Here is an 18,318-nt window from a genome sequence, read left to right on the forward strand (position 1 = left end):
AAGCAGTGGTATCAACGCAGAGTACTTTCAGTTTCTTGTTAGCCTTATTTAACTCTTCTGGAAATAAACAACGATAATAATTTCAGGGTTGGCAAAAAACTTGTTTTTTTCATTTTAAACAAAAAACATTGATTTTTTTGTTTAAAACAATGTTTTTTTATTTTATACGTGTTTTTAAGTAAAGTAAGAAAAAAACATGTTTAAAACAAAAAAAACATGTTTTAAACAAGCAAAAAAAACACTTGATAGCTTTGATCTGTGTAATCGTAATGTAATGTTCGACCACTCGCGTCGCTTGATTCGACGCATGGACTACCGGCTTTTTACCGCTGAGCGTGCAAAATGTGGACAACTGGATTGTTTTTTAGTTGGTTCAAAGTTTGGAGTTTACCATATCGGTTTTTTTGGTTTTGAATTTATTAATTATAATAATTATCTACATAGAGTACATACTGTGGCTTGCGTTAAAAGAAAATGTTAATACTGTAACGTTTGACTTACAATTAGTAACACAAATTCATACAGCAATTGCTTCTTCTGCTGGCATAGAAAGACTGTTTTCAGTCTTTTGGTTTAGTGCACACAAAACTGAGAAACAGATTAGGCGTAGAAAAAGCTTCAAAATTAGTAACAATTTTGAAAGCACTCAATAAAAAGGTTGATCAAACTGAGATTGAAACTGAGTCTATATAATATAATCTTTTAAACAAATTTTTCTTAGTTGAGTAATAATTCTTTATTAATATATAAAATTATATTCTTTATTTTATTTTGAGTTATTAATTTTAAAATTTATAAAAGTAGGTATTAAAAAAATACCCAATATGCAATGACTGCAATGCAATTCCCAATTCCAATATGTTATTGTTACCGTTCATTTTTTTGTACTTAAATGTTTATTATTTTTTTAGTTAAAGGAATAACATTATTTAATTATTTGCAATAGATAAAATGTAAAAGTAAAATGCAATGTGTTATAATTTAGATTTTAATAGTTTGTGCAGATAGCTTTATAATTTATAAGTAGTCTTTAATATATTCAATTATATATTGATTGTTACTTAATATATTTAATATCCAAAAAAAATATTCTGTTAAAATAATACTTATCTTATTATTTTTATTTCATTATTTATATTTATATTTTTATATCTATATGTTACATATAAATATAGATAAAAAACTAAAAAAATTCAAACAAAAACCTTTTTGCAACATTAGTTTTGCACGTCTATTAGTTTTTGTTTTTCTTTAGTTTTTTTTCAAATAATCATATGTTTTAATTGCAATGTTTTAAACAGTTTTAAACAGTAGTTTAAAACAAAAATGTTTAAAATAGTGTCCACTGTTTTAAACATGTTTTAATCAAACAGTTTTAAACAAATTGTTTAAAACATGCCAACCCTGAATAATTTTAATTCTATTTGTATTATTATTATACAAAAAAAACACAAGTATAATATACTATGTATATATAATATACATACCACAAGCAAAAAATATACGTTTGACATCGTACAATGTATCTTTTTTCACTTCTTCTTCAATAAAAAGTGCTTTTTTTATTTGAGCACTTGTTTTGTATGGAGACTACCAGACTTGATTCTTTGAAGGCGTAAACCATGATTTATGCACCAACGCAATTATGCCTGTTTCTTCAACACTGTCGCTAACAAATTCAACACTATGTATATTCACAACTATGTTCACAAAAAATAATAAATAATAATTTTATAATTAATTTCATTAAAATTTAGTTTTATTGAGCGTATTCAGTAGAAATGCAATCGTTTATGATTTTTTGCTCGTATAGTTGTGAAAATCTATTAAATAAGACAATTGCAATAACAGTTATGCGTCGTTTACAATGATAGCAAGCAGTACAAAGTAAAGAAAGTGCATATTAATGAGTACATTCAGCAGAACGTAAAGCGTCGTCTACAATGGCAGCAAGCAGTACAGAGTAAGCGGTAAGCAGTAAGCAGTACGAAATGAGATTTGCCCATTTTGTTGGGAATAACGAAATGAACAAATCCCATTTTGTACTACTTACTGCTTACTGCTTACTCTGTACTGCTTGCTGCCATTGTAGACGACGCTTTACGTTCTGCTGAATGTACTCATTAATATGCATTTTCTTTACTTTATTAAAGAGAAGAATAATTCTGTTATGACACTTTTACTATCTGATCGCTAACACAATTTCGACAAGATGGCAGTCCAATTTTCTTTCTTCAGAAAACGCGAGAGGGTAAATAAAGGAACGTTCGGTAGGCATACTTACATTTATTACAACCTCAGGTGTAATGTCAATAAACCACGATACAAAATTATAGTATATACACCATAGCAAATTTATAGAGATAGGGATACAACGTTGAAACACAGCATCGACAACCAAAAATGAAACGCTGCCCCGTCGAAACACGAGAAGGATACCGAAGAGCCACGTACCACGTCCATGTGCGTTCAGCATGACGATGAGTGGCACTATCTGTACTCCGCGCGTTTAAAATTAAGCCGTCAGTTTAAGACTTCAATATGACGTCAGTTTAAGACTTAAATATGACGTCAAAATAATGTCACATCGTGACGTCAATATAAGGTCACATAAAAAATAAGTCACTTTGACGACATATGACCAAAAATGATTTAATTGGAAACGTCAAAATGACATGTGCTTGCTACCTGGGGTATGATGCCAGACTTGATCCTGATTTTTTAACAGAATTTGATCAAGTGCACGAGGAGTTGTATTAAAGATCAAACATACAAAGAATTTTCTTGGCATTTGTAAGAGAGAATTTTTAACATTTTATTTTTAATTTTTTGAAATATTAATATTTATTCTAATTCGTTTTTTTCACATTATTTTTAAATAAAATAACAATTTTTATAGCTGATTCTCTATCATCAACATCGAGGATATCAAATCCATTACTTTCTCGCACATCAACACCTACCTTATTAAACATTACAAATAAAAATGAAGAATGTGACGAACAATATATATGTTCAGATGTAACCGATATATCGAACATTAAAGAACAGACTACATCAGATTTTGAAGAATACACATCTTGTTCAAAAAAACCTAAAGTAATACATATTAAGGACGACATAATATCAAAAGAGGTTTGTTTGAAATAATTATTTTTATGAGCTCAGTTATTATTTTTATTTGTTTACTGCTTTTTACTGTTAAAATGTTAAAACTTTTAAAAATATCATATAGGATCAGTTTCAAAGTTTATCCATTGTTTCAATAGATGATTTTTTGATTAATATGTTTAGTTGCAACTCTCTTTGCGCATATATATAAAATTTACGTTTTAACACATCTTTAAGAAAAAATTTTTTGTATTTATCGCAATTGATAGAAATTTAAAAGCTAAAAAAATAATATTTTTAGCATATTGCTTTATTATTATTGCGTTATCATATAAGGATGAAAATATAGTATAAGAAAAGAGACACATATTTTTCCTGACTTGCACTACATTCTTATTTAAATAATCTATTCTTGTTACTAATATTTCTATCTTAATATCCTTTTCCTATTTTTTTTGTCCTTTTAGAGCTTATACAAATTAATTAAAAATTCTTCATGTGGAGAAGAAATTCTCCAAAGTTATGAGATAAATAAATATTTGCCTGATAAATATAGAAAATTATTAGTAAAACTAGTGGTTCATCATTTATTACAATATAAAGAAAAAGTTGGTAGACAAATCTTGTCTTGTGAAAAATGCAAATATGCTGAAACAATTATTGAAGTTTTTCCAAATTTAAAAAATCCAGAAGGGAATTTGAGTTATGTGTATCCCGTAGTAAACAGCAAAATATCATATTATAAATATTTATTTAGTTGACACACACACACACACACCAATATTTTAATATTCTACTAATTTTACAAAACTGTTTATTAATAATATATTTATTTTTATTAAGAACACTTTTATGACCCAAAAACTGGAAAGGGATATATCGCTTCGCGATTAGCTAATGTACAAAGGAAAGAAAATAAAAAAGTTATTCTATCGGATGAATGCAAGAAAAACCCGATACTAGCGTAGCTATTGAACCTGTGGATGAAACAGATACTATTAAAGATGCAATTAATTTTATGAAATATGCGACTATTGAGCAAAATGATAACATAATTGAAAAAGTAAAGGAAACTTTTAAAGCAAGGAGGTACTTATATTTAAATGAACATTTTTTTGAAGTATTTCCAAGATTTTTGGATTATCCCGAATTGGTGAGTTTTGAATCTTTTATAATTAATTTTTTCAATAATTTCGAACTTTTAATAATATCAATATATGTATAATATAAATATATGTATGTAGCTATAATCAAATGTAATTTAAAACATTTTTTCTAGATCGATATTGAATTTGAATTATTATTTCCTCATATTCAAAAAGCTATTTTGAATACATCATATCCAAACTACGTCAATCATATTTTAAATGTTTACAATACCGAAAAACAAGATAAAAATTTACTTGATAAAATTATTAATTAAAATTACTAGTTGAAATTATTAAATATATTAGTATGTAAATTTCTAATATTTTTCATTTTATTCATTAGATTGGGATCGTGTTACGAATTCATATATTGCTCTAACGCAATTAGTACCTCCGACTGCTAGAGGAAAAGTCTGCGGCGAGAGAAAAAGCAAAAAATATAATTAAAAAATCAATTATCTATATACAGGTACATATATGTACATCTTGATTCCTTGAATTATATATTTTAAATCAACTAAAATAGATTCATTGCACTAATATTATCTGATCTATTTTTCTCAGAGTGGAACACCGCTGCATACTGATGAAAATAAAAGTCAACCGAAATTAATCGCAGTTGGGCCAAACAAACTCGCAATTGACCAATATTTTTTGAAAATTGATAAAAACTTAATTTTATTAGACACAAAAGACATCATTAAGGCTATTGATTATCTTTTTAAGGCTCACTATGTTTTTCATACTGAATATGACGGAGATTTACAGAATTTTTGGATATTAATGCAACATTATTTTTACAAAATATCTAGTAAATGTACTAGTAAAATTATTGAAACTTTTACAAACATTGAAAGTGCAAAAAAGGAAGCAATGCAAGAAGGTTAGTTGAATCGCGTATTTCTTTTTTTGAAGACTGAACAAACAAATCTTCAGTTGTATTATTTTTATGAGAAAAAGAAGAATTTTAAGTTTTTTTATTTTCTTATAATTTTGAAATAAATTAAAATATAATATATGAAGCAAACGAGTACGCAGTTAAATCATTTTGTGATATTGATTTTAAGTTTTTATAAAATTCAACAATTTAAAACTATAATATTATTTTAGTTAATTAGTTATTTACAATATATGTTTAAAGTATAATTATAGTTAAGTTAGTACCTCAATTATTACATTTTTCTATTTTATAACAATGGCTTTTAAATGTTATTTGTGCAATTACGAAACATCAGAAATAAAGCAAATATGTGACCATTTAAGAAATCGACATATGTTGTTTGATAGCTCAAATCTTAATTTAAAATGTGCAATTGCAGGTTGTTCTTCTGTATTAAAAACTTATAACGAATTCAGAAAACATTTTAAAAAATGTCAGCAATTAAAAACCCATCTTCGAGTGATGAACAATCATATGATATTAATAATGATCTTGATTTTTTATCAACAGTTAACGATACTGATGTTGAATTAAATGAACAAGATAATTTTATTGATAATTTTCTTTGCAATGATCCAATGACCAAGATCCAGAAAAATATATAATTAACTATATTATAGAAATGTATTCATTAAGTTTACCAGAAATTACAAAACCAAAATTCTTGAAACAACATCAGAGTTAATAATTTTTTTACTTGAAAATATCCCAGATAGCACAAGGATATCCGTAAGACATCCAAAGGACATCCAGGACATACATGTAGGATATCCTGAGGACATCCTATTTTAATCCTCGGATGTCCTTTGGATGTCCTCAGGAAGAGCAAATGATAGCCGAATATTAGCCTCTAGAGAATCTAGGGAGATCCTGTGAAACATCCTAAGGACTTCTATAGGCTATGTTAGGGATCCTGTGAAACATCCTAAGGACTTTTATAGGATATATTAGGGATATTTTTCATACGTTTCAAGGAGAAAATTCTGAAATAGATCTGTTTTTTTCAGCTGAACTGGCTGCTAGTTCAGAATTTATCTTTTTTACTCCACATTGGAAGGAAAGAGATAAACTCTGAACTAGTGCAGCCAGCTGAAAAGAACAAAAGCCTATAATACGAATTATGATTACATTTTATTATTTACTGTAAGTACTGAAAATAGTTCACATTATTTGATATTTGAGGCTTTCGTGGTGTATATGAATATTAGATTTGGCTTTCGTGTTTAAGCTGTGTAAATTCTTTATTTGGTTCCAAATATTTTATTCAAAAATTAAATTAAAAAAACGTTTTGTATTGTTATATCTGAACTTCTTTTGTTTTACATTTTTATATCCAGTAATTGCAAATTACATTATATAATAATTTATTAATTAAGATAACTAACATTAATTACAAATATTTGCAATGTACAAAACACAAAATTTTATGAAAGAAACTTTTGTAATAGCGGATAAGTGTACTTATATTAAGTTATAAACTTTAAAGTAAATTTATTTGCATGAAAAAAAAAATTTTATTTTGTACAAATAAATTTATGCAAACAAAAAATTAATTAAACTTTAAATTAAAATTAAAAGAAATAAGAACTTTTCTATCAAAGTACAGCATAGCTGACATAAAATATATGAATATTTTCAACATTTGTACTTAATATGAACGCTATTCGCTTTGTGCATGAATGTGGAGGGGATTCGCGAAACGATTTAGGCGCTCATAGTGATTATTTTGGAAAGTTAGCCTGAAACTGTCAAAACACACTAACTTTTTAATAAATTAGAAAAATGGAAAATAAACAATTAAAAAGAAAAGCAAAATTATATTGTTGTGTATTAAATTGCAAAAATAATTCTTGTGATACTCCAGATAAATTATTTTATTGTTTTCCAACATCTAATGTACATTATCCACATAAAATACAAAGACGTGAAACATGGTTAAGAGCAATAAAAAAATTAAGGTAAATATAATTTACTAATGAATAAAAATTCCAAAAATATGCACAAATAGAGCTTATTGATTTATTTTAATAATTTTCGTTTCCTAGACCTGATGGCTCAGATTGGAAGCCACATAATAGATCGCGCATATGCAGTGACCATTTTATTGGAATTAGAAAATCAGAAGACCCTCGTAGTCCCAGCTACAATCCCACCATTTTCTCAAGTATTTATGAAAAAAAATATACTTCAGACAATGTTGCTCTTGGGCGATATCAACGTTTTTTAAAAAGATCATCTAAAGAATTCGAGAAAGAAGATTTGATTAAAAAAAAGAAAAATATTGAGTATCAAAACGAAGATTGTAATCTTTTAATTCAGCAAGATTCTTTAGAAGAAAATGAAAATAATATTCTTGGATCTCGGACAGTCGATCAAGGTCAAGTACAAATTATGTGTGAAAAATTTGACTCTGAAAGATCAAGCATACATGTATTTATATGCAATTGATATATTTATAATGACAGTACAAAGTGTTCTGCAGAAACACAAACATGTTGCCCAGAAGAGCCAAAAATAATATACAATATAAAAAAAACGGCTGAAAAAAGTTGTGGAAATCAAGTTTCACGTGTAGATAAAAGTGTTGGAACACCTGGTTTGATAAAATGTGAAAATGGTTTTCATGGTCTAAGAAGTATAAAAACTGACAGAGAAATGCTTGATCTGGCTGGAGTGACGTTAGCAAATTTTTCATTACTGTTAAAAATGATTATTGGAAATGAACAATATAATTATAAAAAAAAAAATTAATGAAGAAAATAGATTACTCATATTTCTGTTTAAGATGAAATGTGGATTAAGTTTTTCAGCCTTAAGTGTGCTATTTAATATAAATAGAACAACAGTAACAAGAATATTTTATTCTGTGCTTCAGTATTTGAGCAGTGCTTGTCAAAATTTTATTACATGGCCTAGTCGACACGTCGTAGATGAAACTGCCCGAATGTTTCAAAGAAAATTATTCTAAATGTAGAGTTATTATTGATTGCACAGAGTTTTTGGTCGAGACACCTTCTTCTATTGAACATCGAGTGTTGTTTTACTCTCAATATAAAAACGGATATAGAATAAAAATTTTAGTTGGTTGTACTCCATTAGGATTCATTTCTTTTAGATCAAAATGTTTTGGTGGACGTGCAACAGATTCACAAATAACAATAGAATCCGGAATATTAAATTTATTTGAAGAAAATGATCAGATTCTTGCTGACAAAGGATTTCCTCAAGTTAAAAACAAATTGGATGAGAAAGGAAAAAATTTTTTACTAGTTATGCCTCCTTTTTTGAAGAATGGAACCTTCTCAGAAGAGGAAGTAGAAGAAACCTTATAGAGTAGCTAGTATACGTATTCACATAGAGCGTATAATGCAACGTCTTCGAACATACCATATTTTAAATAAATTCAGCCTAAATATGCTACCATACTGTGACGACATCATTACCATGTGTTGTGTGTTGGTGAATCTGCAACCGCCAATCATAGCAGATAATAACAATTAAATCTCTTTAAGAAATAATAATAATAATAATAATCTTATTAAATCTCATTATAGGTATATATTTTGTTTTATGTGTTACATTAGAATTTATGCATTATATAAATATTAAAATGTAAACACAACATTATAACTTAATAATAATTTTTCTCACATTTTTAAAAAACTTAATACATAAAATTATTTATTATTAATATTTTTATTTAAGATTTCAAAATGTAACAATATAAACGTTATTTAAATTTATAATTTTTAAAAAACAATATTACTTTAAATAATTTAAACAACAAAAACTTTTTATTATAAATTATTAGTTATGTAAGAATTATATAATGCATTTAAATAATATTGAAAATAAAAATTCTGTATTTTAGGAACTACTTGTTGCAGGAATATTTCATCTCTTAAAACTGTTGCTAAACAGCTATCCTTTCTAGACCATACATATAAATGACACACATGCAATCCTGTTACATACATTTGAATCTGACATTGAGTATAATGCGAATGAGAAGCTTCAAGTTTTATCACATTATTTTCATCGAAGTATAAATAAGATACATTAAATGTATTTTTTGTTGCATCAAAAATTGGCTTATAACTACAAGATGAAGGACATTTTATTTCTAAAATTTTTAAATCATTCGTATCAATTACAATGCCATCAACACTCGCACAAAGCCACGGTTGAAGTGGATTTACAAATAAACCTAATATTTCAACATTTTTATTGTATTTATTAATATAATCACATATAGCTTTTTTTTCATTTTTCTTTCCATATTCTAAAGACGCTATTTTCAAATCTTTAGGTTTCAAAAGCTCAATTGCTAATTTATTTTTATCTTTTTTTTTGTTACATTTTATATTATGTGCTTTAGTCGCACTTATTCTTACACATCTTACATCAAACCATTCATTGCATTCACTTTGATCTTTGGTTCTTATGCACAAATGTAATAATTGATCATCCGTAAGTCTCACATTTATATTATAAAAGTTGTCTAACATAACATCTATCATATGGTACAATGTTTGTTGTACCATAAATTATATTATGTTTAGATAAATTTATTAATTCTAAAATTGTTTTTTTCATTTGATTATTATTAAAACTTTTTATAACATTGTCTAAAATAACTATTATAATTTGTTTTACAATACTTTGAGTTTCTGTTATATTACTTGCCTGTAAAATTCTTAATAATGCACAATCATTTTTCACATCTGATATCTGAAGATTAAAAGGAATTATTACTTTATTCTTGTAATATAGCTTTCTCTTAAATTCTTTGGTAACTATTAGTGGCTTGCAGTACATTTCTTTACCAAGTTGATAATCTGAAGGCTTTCCCCATTCTTGATTTATAGATGTTTTTGTTGCACTTCTATCAGAGTTTACATACCATATTAAAGCATAAATATGTTTGCATTTCTTTCCTGCACTTGACACACAATTACAAGAAACATGAAGTACATGACGATTGTTATCCAACTAAAAAATATTTAATCAGTTATAAAAAATATAAATTGAATTATTAAACATTAATATTTACCTCTAAACTAACTTTGTAGGAGTGTAAAGTGACAGAAGTTTGACGTACGACACTACCTGTTATCAAAATACCAGTGTCATTTGTATATTTTTCTTCTACTCTTTGAACATGAGATACTTTTTCATGAGCTAATTTTTTCCCTTTTACGATAGCTTGAGGGTGAAAATCAATTGAATGAGTAATCCCTTTAAATCCTGTTCTTAAAATTATATTCATTTTGAACAATTTATCAGTCTAAGAAGAAAAATAAAAGAAATTGTTATTAGTTAAGATAATATTTTTCTCAGTTTACAGGTTAATATTTAACATATTTCATGAAATAAAAATCATAGTATTAATAATTACATTATTATAGTAGTTAGAAGAATTATAGTAGTTAGCAGAATTATAGTACTTACGATATTTAGATTATATGTGTAATTATATTATAGTGTATTAAAAAAACGGTTTTATTTTAATTCTCTTTTTATATGTTTCATAAATTGTTTCAGTCTAAGTATTATATTTAATCGTTACGCGGCGCCACATGTAACCATGCACAAAGCGAATTGCGACATAATTTATAACAAAATAAAATTATGCTTAACTCTCGTCAGAGAATAAATAGACTAGTAATTGCAAACAAATTAAGATTACTTTCCAGATAATGACACAAACCGACATAAAAGTATCATTTCTACTTTTGTATGATACACACACATTAGCAACAAAGGTAAAATGACTTTTGTATTGATTTTTGTCGCTAACTGGAAAGCAACCAAAATAAACTTGTAACTATATCAAGACCTTTGTGTAAATTTGTTTGCATTTGAAATAAAAAATAAGTAATTTTTGGTTTTATAAAAATGAACTTATAAATAATAAATAAACGCAAATTAAAACAAGTTTATAGGAACATTTGTAGCTATCTTGCTATATAATGCAAATAATAGTTGCATTTATTTGCATACACTTGGGTCATCTTGTGAATATACATTTATATCATCCTGTCCTAAGCAGCAAAATGACGTCATAATGACGGTAAATTTTGGTCACAAAAAGACCGATTAGACGTCTTAATTAGGTCTTATAAGACCCGAAAAGACGTCGATATGTCACATCCACAAGACGTCATTTTCTGACTTCTTATTGACGACATAATATGACGAATATAATACTTAAAATTGACACAACTTCGATATTTTAACAATTAATACATGGCATCAGTTTTAGCCCAGTAAGAATAAATCATTCAGACCACACCTCGTCTGTAGCAGTAGAGCTTGCGACGGCTGGCGGAACTTGGGTCCGCCTAGGCACTAGAAGGCTTTGCAGAGTCACCGAGCTTCCGAAGGCGAATATCGTCCACGTCGCTTGCCGCCGCCCCGATCACCAGGGCCAGCATCGCGGCCAGGAGCAGACTACGAGGCTACCACCAGGACACAGAAGCGGGTGCAGTGGAGTCTCCTCGACTGGAAGCTGCAGCCGCTGACCTTGTCACCGGTACGCCTCACGCGGCCACACCGCAGTCTCCTTACGACGTGGGACATCCGGGTCACGCGGTATACGTCACCAACCGGTCCCTGGCACGTGCCACCGCTGCTGTCGCCGCTGCCGGCTTCCCCGCAGCACCAAGGCGTCACATCAACCGGCACTCAGACCAGTGCCATCAGCAGGGTGCATAGGGGCACTCAGTACCCGCAACATAGCCGAGAGACCTCCACACAGTGCCAGGTCATCACCACCAACGACCAGGCCACACAGTCGGATCTCTCCGACTGGGAGACATCATCGGTGACTACGCCGGAAAGAAGCTACACCCCTCCAGGGACGCCGCCGGCACTCCGCACCAAGTGGGGTCCTCCACAATACACGAGGACGGAGCCCCACATACAGTGGCGAGAACGCCTAATCTAAGCGCCACTACAGCGCACAATCGGCCCTTTTCAGGGCCACCCCAGAAAACGAAACAAATAGAACTGTAAAAGTGTACATTGAGAATAAAACAATCAAACACTTAAGAATACCAAGAGTCGTCATTTGGCGGTACCTGTCCAGCGGCATCCTCACTATAATTAAGTGGCGTAATTAATATAAATACACAATTATAATTATATTATTTATTTATAATTTATTTATTTATTATTTTAAACTTATTTATAATTAAAAAATTACCTTCATAATTATCAATAATTAAATTATTATGCGTTTCCTCATTTATTTCCATTAAATTAGTATTCACTTTTTCCAATTCTTTTTCTTTGTTGACAGATATCTTTTCTATGTTTCAATATAAATAATATTAATTATATAAATAAGATTAATTAAAATATTGTGTTATATAATAAAATATGTATTATTTATTTTTACTTACTCTTGAATTGCTGTTTCGATTTATCATAAAATGTACTCATTTTTGTATCATGTGTATCTTTTTTCATCTGTGGAATTTTAGGGTAGCGTGGTAACTGAATCCTTTCGTCATCAGTAGTATCATCGCTGCTTGATATTGCTTTTTTGGCTCTATTCTTTCGAGATTTTTTTAACTTTTCCGAGTTATCGCTTTCTGAATTGATGTCCGATATATAACGATCAAAAGAAACTTAAATTATTACATACTTTTAATTTATATATATATATATATATGTATATATATAAATATATATATACGAATGTAAGCGTATTACATATAACTATCTTATTTGCAATACTTCGTACATAATTCTTAATGTAATTATTAATATATTTAAATTAATATCTTTATAAATATGTTTATATATCGTAGTTCGACTGCTAGACATGAATGGTCTAGTGATAATAATATTGAATTAACGTTTAAATATTGAAAAAGGGAAAAGAGCATAAATCGTTTTATTAAGCTATTTGAATTTTCCCGCTGTAATCGAAGAGAGCTTTCTCTCCAAATTCTCTCTCGTTCCATTATGACCGCCTTGTCGTCTGCTAGTTTTGACAGGCGCGATGTTGTGTGTTCCTTCGATTGTTGTCGGCAGTATTTAGATGCGATTTATTCGTATTACCGCGTTGAGATTAAATGTGATTATAGTGGAATCTCGTGTAAAATATAAGTTAAAGGTCAGTGGCAAGGAAGAAGATAGATAATTAAATAAAATAATAATTAAAGAAAAAAAAAAGAAAATAGTGATGGACGGCGACGGGCGTTAAGACGAGACGCTGGCCGTTACACTGTTACAAAATATCCTTTTTCAATTGCTTTTTGTAGTTCGCACGATATCCATGTACCCTCGAATTCGCGCTCGGAAGGAATATGAGTGCACTCGGTGTGCGAAAATGTCTCGCTACAAGTGCGGCATACCGCGAATAACAATTTACCCTGTACCCGATACGGTAATACAGGAAGAAAGAGATCTTGCGGAGGGAGTATTTTACAACGTATGATTCCTTCAAGTGACTCGAAATTATACCCCGGTGCCGTTCCAATTATTGTTACGCATTCCTCGCCAACGTATACTGTTGGATGTCCAATCGGGAAGACGCCTGTTTTTAATACATACGGATACAATGAACATACATCCACGTACTGTATTTTCTCGCTCTCTGTAATCTCATATCGGGTTACAATATTTCCCGTGCGTCCACCGTAGAAGGCCTGACGAGGATCGAGCGGTTCGTTTTCTACCGCTGGATGTTGTTGTAAATATCCCCGCATTTCGTCATTTTCCCGCACTTCGCGATCAAAATCACACTCCCATTTCTCCGTCACCCTGTATTTCCGTCTTCGAAGACGAAACGTCGTTGCGATGGTGTGTTCGTATCGTAAATCGATTGTATCAACGCGATCCGACGAAAGCGATTTATCGCGATTAATTTGAAAACAGCGCGGACACCCATGCCAGTAACATCCGTGAAACTGGAACACGTGATGTATGGTAGTAGCGTTTTCCACTGACTCGTAATAACCGTCGACGCGAGTGCCATCGGGCAGACGATATTCCCGGCTTCGTCCTGCATGAATAATGTGATAACCGAGTTCACGCTCAAGCCACAGCAGCCATTGTAGCGCTTTACGCGATTGCATATTCACACTCCTATAACCCCCTGTAGGAATGATACCTATCTCTCTATCGCGCAGAAAATTTTTTCTAAAAACTCTCATGCAAGTAGAGGCAATAGTGGTGCATTCTTCGAAGGGACACACCTTTCCGCGTAGAAGAAAAATCTTCCTAAAAGCCATACAAGCTAGCCTAAGAATATCTACATCTTTGCGACAATATTGTAATATTTCTCTTTGAAAATCGAACACATAGTTCTCACGGGTCATCTCGACATGCCACGCGAGAAATTTCTCACGTTCTCTTGTTCTCATGGAATCGGTAGAATAATAGTATACTTCGGGTAGTGGTCCGACATACGATTGATTATCGATGGTATTAAATAAATGTGGAAAAACTCCTTTACCCGAAGTGTCCGTCAGACCGAAGGCCTTAGGTAAATCGGATAGACGCATCGGCATGTAATTAATACTGTCAATAAATTTCGTATGTCCTACCGTTAGTACAACTATTTTTGTACCGTTTAAAATTACCTGAGGTACTAATGATGTTCGATTTTCAACGATATATTGCAAAATAAATTGTGCATCAAACGATTTGGCATTATGCGCGATACAAATTAGTCGCTTAAAATATTTCAACGGGCGCGTTGCGAAATCTACGAATTCCTGCACCGGGTTACGACGAAATATATATTCGCGAACTCCATACCATCGACATCTCACCGACGTTTCGTTTATATCGGCACACGACACACAAATTTGTTGTGCAACACAAAGTGTAGGCACATGAATTTTTACAGTACCTTGGAGCGTTTGATCCTGTCGCGTCTCAAAATCGTAAAATATAAATGCTACGCGATTTCTTTTATCACGTGTACGTTCACTCGGTCCCTCGTTTCCGCAATGTTGCAGCTCTCCATTATCATCGATAAGATCGGTATTAGAAGTGTCGGAATCGTTATCAGGAGGGATAGGAAGCATGTAACAAAGATGATTTAAAGGTTGGAGAGAACGACATACGTTACAGTAACTCGCGCCGCATTCGTGACGTTTATTTTTATGGATTAAGCCGCAGCCGTTGCAAAATTGTACAATTTCGCAAATACTCCGTCGCGATTTTCCATCGTACGATTTTTGAGTGCGGTGACGCTCCAAGCATGCACGGTTAAAAAATTCACGTCTACAAATTTCACATCTAATAGGCTCCTCGTTAGTCAACTCACACGACGGAACGGCATTACAACGAGGGCATTTATTAGAGCATCGATGTCCACTCCTATCGATGCGATAGCTTATGTTACAGGAAACGCAGTAATCTCTACCCCCTGAGGCGGCTCTTAAATTTAACATTACATCATAATGTTTAATATTATTATGGTATATTATATTTAAGCGAGAATTCGTTTCGCGATGAAGATTGGCTAGAAATTCGACTCCGTCGTATAACGGTTTACCACCCCGACTAAAAGTATCGCCATTATATATTACAATGGCGATATTATCCGCGGCGAGATATTGCTGAAAGCGTTCGATTTCGGGAATTCCACAGCCTTCCTCCGGAATCGCGACACCGGCATCGCTCATTAGTTGCAACGCTAATTCTCGTTGTAACACGGAGTTTTGTCTTCTCACTGCATTCCATTTTTCGTGCAAATGTCCCATGCGTAAATTTCCACGCTCGTTGAAAATTTGCGCAGCTACAAGTGCACGAGGAAGACATAAATTATCTGTGTTAGAAATTGTTAAAATAGAACGCTTAGCAATAACTTCACGGGTAGATGCGTTAACATTTCGTCCGCGTCCCGCAGGGGGTGACTCTAAAAACGCGAATGTTAAAATCTTGTGTCATATCGAGCCCACCGGAAGTCTGCGATAACGAGCTTACAAGTCCCCAAATATTTTCATGTGTCAAATCGCACGAAGGTCGGAATGATATACCGGCTGGACCACGGATAAAATTCTCGGAGTCAAAAGAAAGCCCTATGTAATCGCCCACTTCACATGACTGTATTGCGTATGTGTGGAGTTCGCGAAATGCGCTTTCTAGCCACTCGTAAACGTTCTCGCCCTCGGATACCGGTCGTATATGAAAAGTCGCCTCTCTTCCCTCTATTCCGAAATTTCTAAAACGTCGCGCGTTTTCCGCTAATAATACAATATATCTAAAATTATAATTTACCCGACGATCTATTTCTTCTTCTGCTTCCTGTGTTGCTTCGTCGTCTTCTTCTTCTTCCTCTCTCAAATTTTCACGATTGGCGACAGGGAGATTGAGAGATTCCTCGTTGGCTTCTTGCCGTTGTTCCACGCTCCGTCCCCTACCTATTTGCACTGAGAAAAAGATTAAAAATGATTTATTTAAAATAAAAATTCAATAAAGTAATGTTTTACTCTCTCGTATTGGAGTTTTATAAAGAGATGTTAAAATTCTAGCAATGACTCACACTTATCTTTGTTTTTCCTCTCTTTTTCCAATGAGTCTTTATGGTTACATCGGAGAGTACGAAACACGCGGATCGATAATTGGAGAGTAAGAAAATTCTAATAAAATTTTATTTAATTAAAATAAAATTTAATCAAGAAAGAGATAATTAGTTAAATTATGTAAGTCATTACCTTCCGCTCCTATTTCTTCCTCTCCCTCCTGAACTTCCTCTTCTTCTTCTTCTTCTTCGCCCCCTTCTTCTTCTTCTTCTTCCTCCTCATCTTCTTCTTCTTCTTCATTTTCTTCCTCTTCTCTTTCATTCTCAGAAGAAGAAATTGCATCTTGCTCATTTTCTTGTTGTTGTGAAAAAATAGTAACTTCGTCAAAGGGACTTACTTCACGAGGAGTTTGCTCACGTGGTTCTTCCGTGACATTTTCCTCACTATTCGGTTCATCCTCGGTTAAATCAATAACCGGATGTTTGATCTCCGGATTCGAAATGATACGCGCTCGTCCTGAAACATTCAATATTAAAAAATTTCTTAATAAGAATATGATACTTTACTTTCTACCGAGGTGTAAGTTTATATTAAATACTTACGAGAGGGTCCTGCCTCGGGCGAAGTATCCGCTCGACGTCTTCTATCACGAACTAGTGATAACCGTAAATCTACTCGACGATTCTCTATTATTCGCGGAGGCGCACGAAATTGACCAACTTCAGCGATTAACCCGAGATGAGTGTTACGTTGCTCAATGTCTAGAAAATTATTAATTTTTATAATTAAATTTGCTCTATAATTACTTGTATAATAGAAAAAAATAAAAAACTTACCATTTTCAACGCTCCTCGGAAGAAAACGTTGATGATGCAAGAGAAGAAATTCTATGTGTCCTCCCACATCTTCTTCGCTATCACCAAAATATCGTCGCGCTTCTATCACTTTCCCGGCAATGTACAAAAGTTCACGAATATTGACAAAATGTCCTAGACGGAATAAAACCGCGAGCACTACGCTAGGACACTCACCCGCAAATTTTCCAAAAATATGGTAATTCGTTTCATCGATGTTCGATAACTCCGACAAAAATTTTCCCATATTTTTTCCGCATAAACTCTGCGAAAGCAAAATACAGCTCTCGATGACATTTCTAAGATTTGCCATAATTAAATTTTTTTACACTCACGCACACGTTGGAAAACACAAGTAATTCGTTAGCGTAAACTCGAAATTGATTTTTACTAACGCTTAAACTCGTATTTATACCCGTTTTATGAAAACGCCTCTTTCTAGGAAGGAGATTTGGAAAAAATTTCTCAATCTCCTATTGGACAAGATTATTTTACAAAATTTAATATTCCCTGAAAGACTTTCGGGGGAAAATCATAAATATCAAGAACAGATAATTTTATGTATCCCCCTTTTTTATGTATCGCCCTTTATACTGGATAAACTTTACGATAAGGTTTCAGAATGACTGAGGCTGAGATAAGCAATTTCTAGCTTTTTTTGTCATTACTTATTATCATTCTTAAATACCTAAATACACAGATTTTCACATTTTTCCCCATGTTTCAGAAATTCTTCTTTTTTATACTGGATAAACTTTATGATAAGATTTCAAAAA

At 31.7% G+C, this 18,318-nt stretch overlaps 1 protein-coding gene and 2 pseudogenes across 1 annotated transcript; 2 read left to right on the forward strand and 1 right to left on the reverse strand.

The window, feature by feature from the left end:
- Positions 1-2,670: 2,670 nt before the first annotated feature.
- Positions 2,671-5,991, forward strand: LOC145940188 (uncharacterized; annotated as a pseudogene).
- A 990-nt stretch (positions 5,992-6,981) lies between these two features.
- On the forward strand, positions 6,982-12,148 carry LOC145940189 (uncharacterized; annotated as a pseudogene).
- Positions 12,149-13,430: 1,282 nt separating this feature from the next.
- LOC145940190 (uncharacterized) lies at positions 13,431-14,723 on the reverse strand. The gene has a single exon (XM_083045104.1). The coding sequence runs from the start codon at positions 14,721-14,723 to the stop codon at positions 13,431-13,433; it is 1,293 nt and encodes a 430-aa protein (XP_082901230.1).
- Between the last annotated feature and the right edge of the window lie 3,595 nt (positions 14,724-18,318).

Source organism: Prenolepis imparis, unplaced genomic scaffold (genome assembly GCF_030444845.1).
Source record: "Prenolepis imparis isolate NDT839.2.m4 unplaced genomic scaffold, iyPreImpa1.0 SCAF_9, whole genome shotgun sequence".
Lineage (NCBI taxonomy): Eukaryota > Metazoa > Arthropoda > Insecta > Hymenoptera > Formicidae > Prenolepis > Prenolepis imparis.

What these genes read in the sequence shown, in the direction of transcription:
- LOC145940190 (XM_083045104.1), bottom strand. Translation starts at nt 14,723, where the DNA reads ATGCCGATGCGTCTATCCGATTTACCTAAGGCCTTCGGTCTGACGGAC.